The 13,206-nt window shown below is 37.0% G+C and overlaps 1 protein-coding gene across 3 annotated transcripts in view; it reads right to left on the bottom strand.

The window, feature by feature from the left end:
* The window catches only part of KCTD9 (potassium channel tetramerization domain containing 9), a 41,462-nt gene continuing 28,256 nt past the window's right edge, over positions 1–13,206 (bottom strand). For all 3 annotated transcript variants that reach the window (XM_013061811.2, XM_004763242.3, XM_045069503.1), the window contains exons 9-12: positions 12,834–12,983; positions 3,288–3,393; positions 2,419–2,552; positions 1–226 (exon numbers count right to left, since the gene is read on the bottom strand). In XM_013061811.2, coding sequence (XP_012917265.1) covers positions 110–226; positions 2,419–2,552; positions 3,288–3,393; positions 12,834–12,983 — 507 coding nt within the window. In that variant the 3' untranslated portion in view covers positions 1–109. The remainder of the gene's footprint in view (positions 227–2,418; positions 2,553–3,287; positions 3,394–12,833; positions 12,984–13,206) is intronic.

A 13,206-nucleotide genomic window follows, 5' to 3' on the forward strand; every position in this document is an offset into this window, starting at 1 on the left:
AATTCTCTTACAGTGTTATTTCTTCTAGACAACTGAGTGGGTGGAGAAAAAAAAAACTGATAAGGAAAATATTTTGCATCTTGGACTTCTTCCTTCAGCACTGAAATTCTCATCTGACACTTTGTGACATGTGCAGTGGTGTCAGCATCTCTTCAAATATAGCTCCCTTCACGTTGGAACCTCTCAGGTTGGCTTCTTGAAGATCACAGCCAGACAGATCACAATTCTGCAAGACAAAACCAATATTCACGAAATTTGGGTGCAGGGTGAGGGCCTTCTCTGCTCCCTCTCAAAATGATTTCCCGGGCCCATGAAACTCATGTTATCATGAAAATCAGTTATTTCTGGAAAACTTCTGTTTTAGGATGAAAGTCAGATTTTCTTCTATTGGATTTCTTTTCTCTAGGTGATGCTCAGGCTGACCATCACAAATAGAGATAAACAAAGGTTAAAGAGGAAGCATGTCTCTTCTGTTCATATATTTAAGAATCAGTCATTTAAAACCCAGAATGGACTCCAATGTAATAAATTTTATCTGTGCAAATTACTATAATCCAACAACAACAATAACAAAAGACCTGAGGAGGGCTGGGAAACATCATTAAAAAACATCTGAGCAAGAGATTTTACTTACAAAATTAAATTATGTAGGAGATTTTGCCTTTCCTCAACTTGAACTTTTTTATAGCAGGGAACTGCCTTTTTTTAAAAATCCCAAATTATATGCACAGTTCAATGAGTTTTAATAAATGTATATAACAGTGAACTACCACCACAATTTGAAGTTTTAAAATTGCTCCTGCGATCACAGTGACAGATGAGACAGATTTTGGTTAAGTCCCTGGAGATGTTGGGCGATGGCACATAACCATTTAGGACAGAATGTCACCAGCTGCCCTTCAACAGTCAACCTGATTAGTCTTTGCAATCAGTTGCAATCAGGAAGACTTTGATACATGGTTAACTAAAACCAAGGGTAGGGGGGATCATCATCTTTGGTCTGACAGTACCAAATAATAAAAAATTAAATAACTGTGTGTAATTTAATTAAAAAATTAAATAAATAATAAGAAATTAAATAAATAGGTTTATACTTTTGGCTTTAGGCTGATTATTTTTGCCTTTAAGTTTAATGGGGCCTGCTACTCTGTTGTTAACATCTATCAAGAGAACAGGCAAAAACATTAAAAGAAAAAAAAAAAAAGATTTCTACTATTCTCTCCAGTCCCATATAGGCCAGATTTTCTGGGATAGGGCTGTACTGTTCAATATGATGGCAACAACCACATGTGGCTACTTATATTTATTTATTTACTTTTAAGGATTTTATTTATTTATTTGACAGAGATCACAAGTAGGCAGAGAGGCAGGCAGACAGAGAAAGAGGAGGAAGCAGGCTCCCCGCTGAGCAGAGAGCTCAATGTGGGGCTTGATCCCAGGTCCTTGGGATCATGACCTGAGCCGAAGGCAGAGGCTTTAACCCACTGAGCCACCCCCCATGGCTACTTATATTTAAATGGATTAAAATGAAATAAAATTTAAAAATCCGTTTCTCAGTTGCACTGGCCATATTTCAAGTGCTCAACAGCCACGGGGCTGGTAGCTATTGTACTAAACAGATTTAGAACCTGTCTAGCATTGCAAAAAGTGCTATTGGACAACACTGGAGTCTGACCAATAGCCCTTAAGTCTGCTATCTGCATTTGCAATTAAGACAACACAGAGAATTCTGATGAAAGAGATACATGGACAAAATTAAAATCTCAAGTTGAGATTCAAAAAGAACATGATTCCAGTTTAGAACAGGCTTGCTTTGAACCTGATTTCAAACCTGGATATCTTTTAAATTTCTCAAGTAGTTAAAAAAATAATTTGACCCCATTCAATTCTGCTTGGAATTAAAACTTAAGAAAAACACAATGAGGGGTTCCTGGGTGGCTCAGTAAGTTAAGCGTCTATCTTCAGCTCAGATCATGATCTCAAGATCCTGGGATCATGCCCCACATTGGGCTCCTTGCTCAGCGGGGAGCCGCTTCTCCCTCTGCTTGTGCTATCTCTGTGTCAAATAAATAAAAATCTTTAAAAAAAATCCACAATAAATTAGATTAATAAAGACACCCATCAAAACTGCTCTACCTGAAGGAGACCCAAGGAAAAGAGGAGAAAGGAAATCAACTTAGAGTGAATGTCAGATGAATCGCCAAATCTGAGACTGGCAGCTAGGACTTGTGTAACTGAACCCTGCTTTGGGGTTCAAATTTGTTGAAACAAGCAATCGATAAAAAAACATCCCTCCAGCGGTGCTGGCATGCTACCTGCCGGTTTTTACCAGCCAAGTACTTTATGATTTCAATAAATTTTCATGAGATACCCGGTAACTGTGGATTCACAAAAACTCCTAAGAAATTGGTGACTCACCTCTAAATCCGTTCCTGCCAGAGTTGCTCCTCTAAGGTTACAGTTCTTCAACTTTGCATTTTTTAAAGTGGCAACTCTTAGGTTAATTCCTGTCATTTGACTTCCTTCCATATCCACACCTTTCAGATTAGCACCTAAAGTGAATATATTTAGGGAGTAGTTGAACTTAAAAATATTTATAGTCCTCTACCTTCAAAAAACCACAGGATGACTTAATGGAGGTGAATGATGACAGGCTTCTTTAACTTTTGGAAGAACTCTGAGAACCATAAATCTCAGTCTCTCAACCAACTTCCACACAGAAAGAGTTCACTGTTAAAAAAACTGTTTGCTTATACTATGAATGAAGAATGTTTTAGTCGATATTTTTGAGGGAAGGATTCAATTCAGTCTTAGACAAGTAGCGTTTTTACAGCAGCCTCTGGAAGGTTATAAGGAAGGGAAGCACCCTGTGTCCCTAACCTGCAACGAAACCAAGTGACCAGTTCACTGACACAACAGTCACCAGGCATTCATGAAAAAACATTAAATCACAATGACAAAAACTGCCTGGCTTTGTGCAAACTGAAATTCATTTTAATCAGTGTAAGAGTATGCTGTTTAGTTTCCAAGTTTGAGATGCTGGTATTTAATGCTCCAACTAAAGCCTTATTCATGATCGAAGGCTGGATTTTCCCTAACTTCTTGCCTAACATATGACTGAGACCAAGAAAGAATTTACTCTTTTGCTCATTCTCCAAGTATGAGGACAGAAGAAATCTGTATCTTCCTATAGTGGTCATGACTTCCCTGTAACAATTATTTTGTTGGGCTTTTTACTTCATGGTTTGTTTTTACCTTAGACAGTGTAATTATAGATAGAAGCTTACCTTCTAAATTGGCTTTAAGACCAGAAGGATCTTCAAAATTACACAGTTTCAAGGATGCTCCTTCTGCATTAGAACAGAGCATCTTGACTCCTTGGAGATTTGCACACTGGCAAGGAAGAGAGAAGTCCATGTTTTAACATTCAGAATTTTGTTTGGGCAAGAAAAAATTGGCTCAAACAGTAAAAGAAAAGATAGACAAGGGGTGGAAACTCAATTCCATACATTCACCATCAATTATTTTCTATTTACAATGAAGACTTTTCTCACTAGACCCAAAAAGAATTGAGAACTATTTTAAGAAATAGTGTTTTTTTTTTTTTTAAAGATTTTAGTTATTTATTTGACAGAGAGAAAGAGAGGTCACAAGTAGGCAGAGAGGGAGGCAGAGAAAGAGGGGGAAAGCAGGCTCCCTGCTGAGTAGAAAGCCTGATGAGGGGCTCAATTCCAGGATCCTGAGATCATGACCTGTGCTGAAGGCAGAGGCTTAATCCACTGAACCACCCAGGTGCGCCAGAAATAGTTCTTTTAAAAGAACCATTTTAAAAGAAAGAATAGCCCAATTAATACGTCCATTTTACACAAAACATTAAAGGTTAGATAAGAGTTGGGAGAGTCAACTGTGACATCCTACTTCTACTTTCAGGAACAGCCCTAGTTGTGACATGAGAGCTGAAATGTATGGGTAAAGAAGGCATAATCTTGTCAGGGGTAGGGATTTCTCTTCCTTATTTCTGTAGGAATCAACTTGATGTTCAATCCTGCTATTACTACCTTCATTTCAAAGGTAAGAATACTAAGGCCAACAGTTCCAGGCATCATCTGGCTACAGAACACTACAAACTGTTGTTGGTTCTTTCTGTATCAACCACTACTATACAACACTGACAACCCTGAACACCCAAATTATAATGCAAAATACAAAACAAGTAAACTAGTAAAAAAAAACTAGTAAAAAAAAAACTAGTAAAAAACTATAAAATATATGTTAGAATTTTAAATTATGTTAATTTATCTCTGAGGATTCAATGTCATCAGATCAGAACTCCAACAGCAACTGGATAAGGCAGGAAGCTATAAAGGTGACATTAACATTAGAATTTCACTAATTGGGGGCGCCTGGGTGGCTCAGTGGGTTAAGCCGCTGCCTTGGGCTCAGCATCCTGGGATCGAGTCCCGCATCGGGCTCTCTGCTCGGCGGGGAGCCTGCTTCCTTCCCTTCCTCTCTCTCTGCCTACTTGTGATCTCTCGCTGTCAAATAAATAAATAAAATCTTTAAAAAAAAAAAAAAAAGAACTTCACTAATTGTGACCAAAGTAGATGATGAACGTAAAGCTGTCTTAAGGCACATACATACAAAAATGTAAGGCACTATATAAATGATAATTGTAGTTGTCATTAAAACTACAACAGTGAGGGGCGCCTGGGTGGCTCAGTGGTTTGGGCTGCTGCCTTTGGCTCGGGTCATGATCTCAGGGTCCTGGGATCGAGCCCCGCATCGGGCTCTCTGCTCCGCAGGAGGCCTGCTTCCCTCTCTCTCTCTCTCTGCCCGCCTCTCTGCCTACTTGTGATCTCTGTCTGTCAAATAAATAAATAAAATCTTAAAAAAAAAAAAAAAACTACAACAGTGAATCGGGGCACCTGGGTGGCTCAGTGGGTTAAGCCTCTGCCTTTGGCTCAGGTCATGATCTCAGGGTCCTGGGATCGAGCCTCACATCGGGCTCTCCACACAGTGAGGAGTGTGCTTCCCCCCTCTCTCTGCCTACTTATGATCTCTGTCTGTCGAATAAATAAATAAAAATCTTTAAAACAAACAAACAAAAAAACTATAATAGTGAAGATTTCTAAAATCCTAAGGTTGATCAAGTTATGTTATTGCCATACCTAATAAAAAAATTGTATTTTATAAGTGCAATTCCATTTACCCCACAGTCAATTCTATGGAAAGGGAAACATGCTACAGATCATTTCAAATCACAGAAAATTGAGAAATGCACACATACGTTCCCATATCTGCCTTTGCATTTACACAAGGTAGTACAGAAGCTCAGACTGAGTGGTAAGATAAATGAGGGACTGGAAGGACAAAATAACTAAGAGATGACTCTATTTTATTTTTTAACTTTAAAAAAAAATATTTTATTTATCCATTTGACAGAGTGAGAGAGCACAAGGAGAGGGAAAAGCAGAGGGAGAGGGAGAAGCAGGCTCCCTGCAGGGAGCCCGATGCAGGACTTCATCATGGGATCACTGGATCCCAGGACCTGAGCTGAAGAGAGATGGCCAACCCACAGAACCACCCAGGTGCCCCAATGACTGTATTTTAAATATTAAAATATTAACCAGATTGAAAGCTGATAATATGAAGATAAATGTCTCTGGTTCTCTGATGTGCACCCAGGTAAAATATGCTGTAACTATTATCAAAAGTTCCCAAGGTGACAGCACAGGGAGAGCACCTTGCAGTTAGGTGTGACTGTAGCACCAGCAACAGGCTGGGGGCTGGCATCTGGTCTGACCCAACTATAAGCCCAAGGTGGCCCCAGACTGTGAACTCAACAGCACAGGGACCAAACTGTGCCCACAAGGAAAATGCACTGAAGCAGCCAACCAGACTGAAGGCAAAAGCAGCTCAGCCACAACAGTAAAGCACATGCAACACATAGGGGAGACACCTCTGCCCAAAGTGCCTGGTTCTGGTGAACAAGGACCATTGGATTACAGGCCACTACAAGACCTCTTCTTCCTAAGGCCACTACTTTTAAGAGCAGGAGACAGAGCTGATTCTTGTAATAGATGGAAACAGATACAGAGAGTTAGACAAAATGAGGAAACAGAGGAATATGTCCCAAATGAAAGGATAGGACAAAATCACAGCTAAATGCAATGAAAATAAGAGCTAAATGCAATGGAAATAAGCTATATGCCTGATAGAGAATTCAAAGAAATGATCCTAAAGAGAGTTACTGGATCTGAGGAGAGAGAAGGATCTCAGTGAGACCCTTAACAAAGAGGGAGAAAATATAAAAGAACCAATCATAGATGAAGAACTGAAATTAAAAATACACTAGAGGGAATAAACAGTAGACCAGAGAAAGCAGAAGAATGGATCAGTGAGATGGAGGACAGAGTAATGAAATCCACCAAGATGAACTGCAAAAAGAAAAAAGAAAAAAAAAAATTAAACTACATTAAGGGAACTCAGTGACATTAAGTGTAGTAACATATGCATTACACAGATCTCAGAAAGAGAAGAGACAGAAAGGGGGCAGAAAATTTGTTTCCAGAAATAATAGCTGCAAACAACTTGAATCTGGGGAACAAAAGAGAAATCCATATCCAGGAGACACAGAGACCTCAAAAGAATCAATCAGTGAGGGTTCACACCAAGGGATATAATAATGAAAATGGCAAACAGTAGTGATAAAGGGAGAATTTAAAAGCACCAAGAAAAAAAAAAAGTTATATACAAGGGAAACCCCATAAGGCAATCTGCTGATTTTTCAGCAGACACTGGAGGCCAGAAAGGAGTGGCATGACATATTTAAAGTGCTAAAAGGTAAAAACCTGAAACTAGTTATGCTCTTCCCAGCAAGGCTATCATTAGGAATAGAAGGAGAGAGAAAGTTTTCCAGACAAACAAAAGTAGAAGGCAGTTTATCTCCACTAAACCAGCTTTACAAGAAATGTTAAAGGCAATTCTTCGAATGGAAAAAAAAAAAAAGGACATTATCAGGAGTAAGAGAATTAGGAAAGGAAAAAATTTCACAGGTGAATGCAAATATAATAAAAGTAGTAGATGAATCACTTATAAAACCTATGGAAGTTAAAACACCAACACATTAAAATCTGTTATACCCATAAAAATAAATCAAGGGATTCACAAAATAAAAGGATAAAATATGACACCATCTAAATAAAATGTGTGTGTTTGTGTGTTGGGGGTGGGGAGGTGAGTAAAAAATTTAGTGCATTTAAGATTGGTTCAAACTTAAGCAACCACCAACCTTATGCAGATACCTGTACATATAAGATGTTATATATGAACCTACTGGTAACCACAAATCAAAAACCTGTAATGGATATGCAAAAAATAAAGGGAAAGGAATCCAAATAAATCATTAAAGAAAGCCATCAAACCACAAGGGAGAGAGCAATAGAAAAAAGGAAACCAAGAACTCCAAAAACCATTGTAAAACAAGTAACAAAATGGCAGTAAGTACATACATATCATTAATTACTTTGAATGTAAATACACTAAATGCTACAATCAAAAGATATAGGCTGGGGTGCCTGGGTGGCTCAGGCAGTTGAGCGTCCAATTCTTGGTTTTGGTTCAGGTCATAATTTCAGGGTACTGGGATTGAACGCAGCTTCACAATCCACATTCAGCACGGTGTCTGCTTGAGGATTTTCTCTCCTACTCTCTCTGCCCTCCCCCCACTGCTCATTTTCTCTCTTGTAAATAAATAAATAAATAAACAAATCTTAAAAAAAAAAAAAAAGTAGGCTGATGTAATGTAGGCTGACTGACTGGCTAAAAAATCAAGAACCATCTATAAGCTGCCTACAAGAGACTCATTTAAGACCTAAAGATACATGCAGTTTGAAAGTGGAAGGGTGTCTGGGTGGTGCAGTCAGTTAAGCACCCAACTCTTAAAATTAGGTCATGAGCTCATGATCTTGGGGTTGAGCCCCATGTCAGACTCTAAACTCAGTGGGGAGCCTCTGCTTGAGGATTCTCTCTCTTCCTCTGCCCCTCCCCCTGCTCACTCACCCTCTCAAATAAATAAATCTTAAAAAAGAAAAAAAGAAAGTGAAGGAATGGAAAATCATTTACCATGCAAATGGAAGTGAAAAGAAAGTTGGGGTAGCAAAACTTATAGCTTAGACAAAATAGAATTTAAAACAAAGACTGTAACAAGCAACAAAGGACACTACATAATGATAAAGGGAACAATGCAACAAGAGGATATAACAATGGCAAATATTTATTTGGAGCACCTACAGGAACTATTAACAGACACAGGAGGGGAAAAAAAAATATATAATGCAGTAATAAGTACAGGACATTAACACCCCACTTATATCAATGGATAGATCAACCAGACAGAAAATCAACAAGGAAACAGTGGCTTTGAGTAACACATTGGACTAGATGGATCTAAAAGTTATTTTGGAACATTCCACCCCAAACAGTGGAATACACATTCTTTTCAGTTGCAAAGGGAACATTCTCCAGAATAGATCAAAAAGACTGAAATCATACCATGCAAATTTCTGACCATAATGGCATGAAACTAGAAAACAGTGGAAAGAACACAAATACATGGGAGATTAAATAATAAGATACTAAACATGTTAATGTTTATTAACATGTTCAACATGTTAATTGCTAATTAGCATTAGCAATCTAATAACATTTTCATTTTACATGGAGAAAAATGAAAATACAATGGTCCAAAACCTTTGAATGCAGCAAAAGCTGTTCTCAGGGGAAGATTATAGCACTATAGGCCTACCTCAAGAAGCAAGAAAAATCTCAAACCTAACTATACACCTAAAAGAACTACAAAAAGAAGAATAAACAAAGTCCAAAGCCAGTAGAAGGAATGAAGAGTAAAGATTAAAATAGAAATAAATTCAAAAGAGACTAAAAGAACAACAGATCAATGAAACCAAGAGCTGATTCTTTGAAAGGTTCAACAAAATTGATAAACCTTTAGCTAGACTCATTAAAGAAAAAAAAAAGAGGACACGAATAATATTTAAAAAAAAAATGAAAGAGGAGAAATAACCACTAATACACCACAGAAATACTAAGGATTTTTAAGAGATTACTATGAAAAATTATGTGCCAATAAATGGGCCAATCTAGAAGAAATAGATAAATTCCTAGAAATATAGATTATCTCCCAAAACTGAATCAGGAAGAAATAAAAAACTTCAACAGACTGCTTAGTAGCAATGAAATTGAATAAGTAACTGAAAAACTCCAATCAAACAAAAACCCAGGACCAATGGCTTCACAAGTGAATTCTACCAAACATAAGAGTTAATACCTACTTTTCTCAAACTATTCCAAAAACTAAAAGACGAAGGAAAGCCTCCAAATTCCTTCTGTGAGGCCAGTGTTATTACTGATACCAAAACTAGAAAGACTATAAAAAACCAAAACAAAACCACAAGCCAGGATCTCTGATGAACACAGATGCAAAAATCTTCAACAGTAGCAACCAAATTCAACAACACATTAAAAAAAACTGAATTCACCATGATCAAGTGGTCTATTTCCAGCATACAAAAACACAAATAATATTTGCAAATCAATCAACATGACGTATCATGTTAAAAAAAAAAAAGGTAACAACCATATGACCATTTCAATAGATGGAGAAAAAGCATTTAACAAGTACAATATCCATTTATGATAAAAACCCACAACAAGGTAGGTTTAAAGGAACACACTTCAACATAATAAGAACATACTTAAAAAACCCATAGCTCTTTCTGCTCAGCAGGGAGCCTGCTTCCCCCTCTGTCTCTGCCTGCCTCTCTGCCTACTTATGATCTCTCTCTCTGTCAAATAAAATAAAAATAAAATCTTTAAAAAAAAACAAAAAACAAAAAACAATGGGATGCTGCCATTTAAAAAAAAAAAAAAAACCCATAGCTAACATCATCTTTAACTGGGAAAAACTGAGAACTTTTCCTTTAAGATCAGGAACAAGACAAGGATATCCACTTGAACCACTTTCATTTAAAATAGTACTGGAAGTTCTAGCCGTAGCAATCAAACAAGAAAACAGAAATAAAGGGAATTCAAATTGGTAAGGAAGATGTAAACTTTCACTATCTGCAGATAATATGATACTCTATAGAGAAAACCCAAAAGAGTTCACTAAAAAATCCTAAAACTGATAATTGGATTCAGTAAAGTCTCAGGATACAAAAATGAATATACAGATATCTGCTTGTATTTCTATACACTAATAATGAAGTAGAAGAAAAATTAAGAAAACAATTCTACTTAAAATTGCACCAAAAAGAATAAAATATCTAGGAATAAGCTTAACCAAGGAGATGACAGACCTATATTCTAAAAACTATAAAACACACTGATGAAACAAACTGAAGATGACACAAATAGAAAGATATTCTGTGCTCATGGATTGGAAGAACCAATACTGTTAAAATGTCCATACTACCCAAAGCAATCTAGAGGTTTAATGCAATTCCAATCAAAATACCAATAGCATTTTCCATAGAACTAGAACAAATAATCGTAAAATTTATATGGAAACATAAAAGACTCTAAATAGCAATCTTGAAAAAGAAGAACAAAACTCAAGGTAACATAATCCCAGATTTCAAGGTATAAAACAGAGCTATAATAATCAAAATAGTATAATATCGACACAAAAACAGAAGACAGTTAACAGAACAGCATAGAGTATAGAAGAGGCTACACTTTTATTGTCAATTAATCTATGACAAAGGAGGAGTGCCTAGGCAACTCAGTTAAGCATCTGACTCTTGATTTCAGCTCAGGTCATGACCTTAGGTTGTGAAATCAAGCCTGCTCAAGATACTCTCTCCCTCTTCCTCTGCCCTGTCCCCGTCAAAAGAAAAAAAAAATGTGACAAAGGAGGCAAGAATACACAATGGGAAAGACAGTTTCTTCAACAAATGGTGTAAGGGCAACTGGACAGCTTCATACAAAAGAATGAAACTGGACCACTTTCCTAAACCATACACAAAAATAAACTAAAAATGGATTAAAGACCTAAATGTGAGACTTGAAACTGTAAAAATGCTAGAAGAGGACACAGGCAGTAATTTCTTTGACATCAGCCAAAGAAACATTTTTCTACGTAAGTCTCCTTTGGCAAAGAAAACAAAAACAAAATTAAATTATTGGGTCTACACCAAAAGAAAATACTTCTGCACAGCAAATTAGATCATCAATGAAACAAAAAGACAACCTACTGAATGGGAGAAGATATTTGCAAATAAAATATCCAATAGGGGGCTAACACACAAAATATACAAAGAACCTATACAACTCAACACAAAACAATAAATAATCCAGTTAAGAAATGGGCAAAAGATATGAATAGACATTTTCCCAAAGAAGACAACCAGATAGCCAACAGACACATGAAAAAATGCTCAACATCATTCATGATCAGGGAAGTGCAAATCAAAAATCAAAACCACAATAAGCTATCACCTCATACCTCTCAGAATGGCTAAAATAAAAAACACAAGAAATAACGAGTGTTGACAAGGATGTGGAGAAAAAAGAACCCTCATCTACTGTTGGTGGGAATGCAAACTGGTACAGCCACAGTGGAAAACAGTATGGAGGTTCCTCAAAAAACTAAAAATAGAGGGGTGCCTAGGTGGCTCAGTCAGTAAAGCATCTGACTTTGGCTCAGGTCTTGATCCCAGGGTCCTGGGATTGAATGTGGAGCCTAATGTGGGGCTCAAATTTGTGACCCTAAGATCAAGATCAACCGACAGCCACCCAGGTCCCCTGTATGTAGATTTTTAAAAATCAGTATAGTATAGTACTATAAATGTATTTTCTCATTATGATTCTCTTAATAACATTTTCTTTCCTCTATCTTACCTTACTGTATGAGTAGGGTATATAATACAGACGACATATAAAAAATATACTAATTATGTTTGGGGCACCTTGGTGTCTCAGAGGGTTAAGCCTCTGCCTTCAGTGCAGGTCATGATCTCAGAGTCCTGGGGCTGAGGCCCACATTGGGCTCTCTGCTCAGCAGGGAGCCTGCTTCTCTCTCTCTCTCTCTGCCTGCTTCTCTGCCTACTTGTGATCTCTCTGTCAAATAAATACATAAAATCTTAAAAAAAATGCTAATTGACTGTTCATGTTATTGGTAAGGCTTCTGGTCAACAGTGGACTATTAGTAGTTACCTTTTGGGGGAGTCAAATGTTATATGTGGATTTTTGCGCAGAGGCCAATGCCCCAGCCCCAGTGTTGTACAAGGGTCAAATGTATATATATGTATATACACACAAACATGGTAAACACACACACGCATAAGTATATATATAGAGAGAGAGAAGGAGAGACACAGAGATGCTAACTTACACAACCTGACACACATCATGTTTATTTCACAATATCTCTGCCAAATACCTGTAGAGCAATATTTCCCCACTCCAAGAATGGGGCTGAATAAAAGATCTCAAAGGTCCTATTCAGCTTTACCCTCCTAATTCACTTAAAATAGAAATCCTTTTAAAGTACAGTATATTGAAGGGATGAGGATCTAATTTCAAGATTTCATTTCTTATTAGTTGCTAAATATTTCAGGTCTTCATTTATTGAAGGATATTAAAGTTGCAAAACTAACATATTTCACTTTTAGAACCTTGGGTTTTATCAACTTAAACTATGTTTTCAAATAAAACCCCAAATAGAGAGAGAGAGAGAGATCATTTCTGCTTGTTGATACTGTTCAAGAGACTAAACATTTAATTCTCTCTTATAACAAAAAAATGATTCTTACGTCAAGTACTGATCCGGAGAGATCAGCTCTTTCAAGATTTGCACAGCAGAGATTAGCGTGTGCAAGATTGCAGCGGCTTAAATTGGCCATTTTGAAGTTAATGTATCGAAGGTCCAAACGAGAAAGATCAGCACCACTGAAGTTTAAACCCTAAAATTAAGAAAAGACAAACTGTCACAAAATTTAAACCATCTGTTATATTACATTTAATGACTGTAGCTAACCCCAAGTTTTCTTAGAAGCAACTGGCAGGTCAGTCATTTGGAGTTTACTAGAAGACATGATCAGATAAAACTTAGATATAAAACCAGCATCCTTAATGGGTTCTTAGAAAAACAACTTTAAATATAACATTAAAATCCAGTCTGGCTAT

Source organism: Mustela putorius, unplaced genomic scaffold (assembly GCF_011764305.1).
Source record: "Mustela putorius furo isolate JIRA1106 unplaced genomic scaffold, ASM1176430v1.1 tig00003937_pilon_pilon_pilon, whole genome shotgun sequence".
Lineage (NCBI taxonomy): Eukaryota > Metazoa > Chordata > Mammalia > Carnivora > Mustelidae > Mustela > Mustela putorius.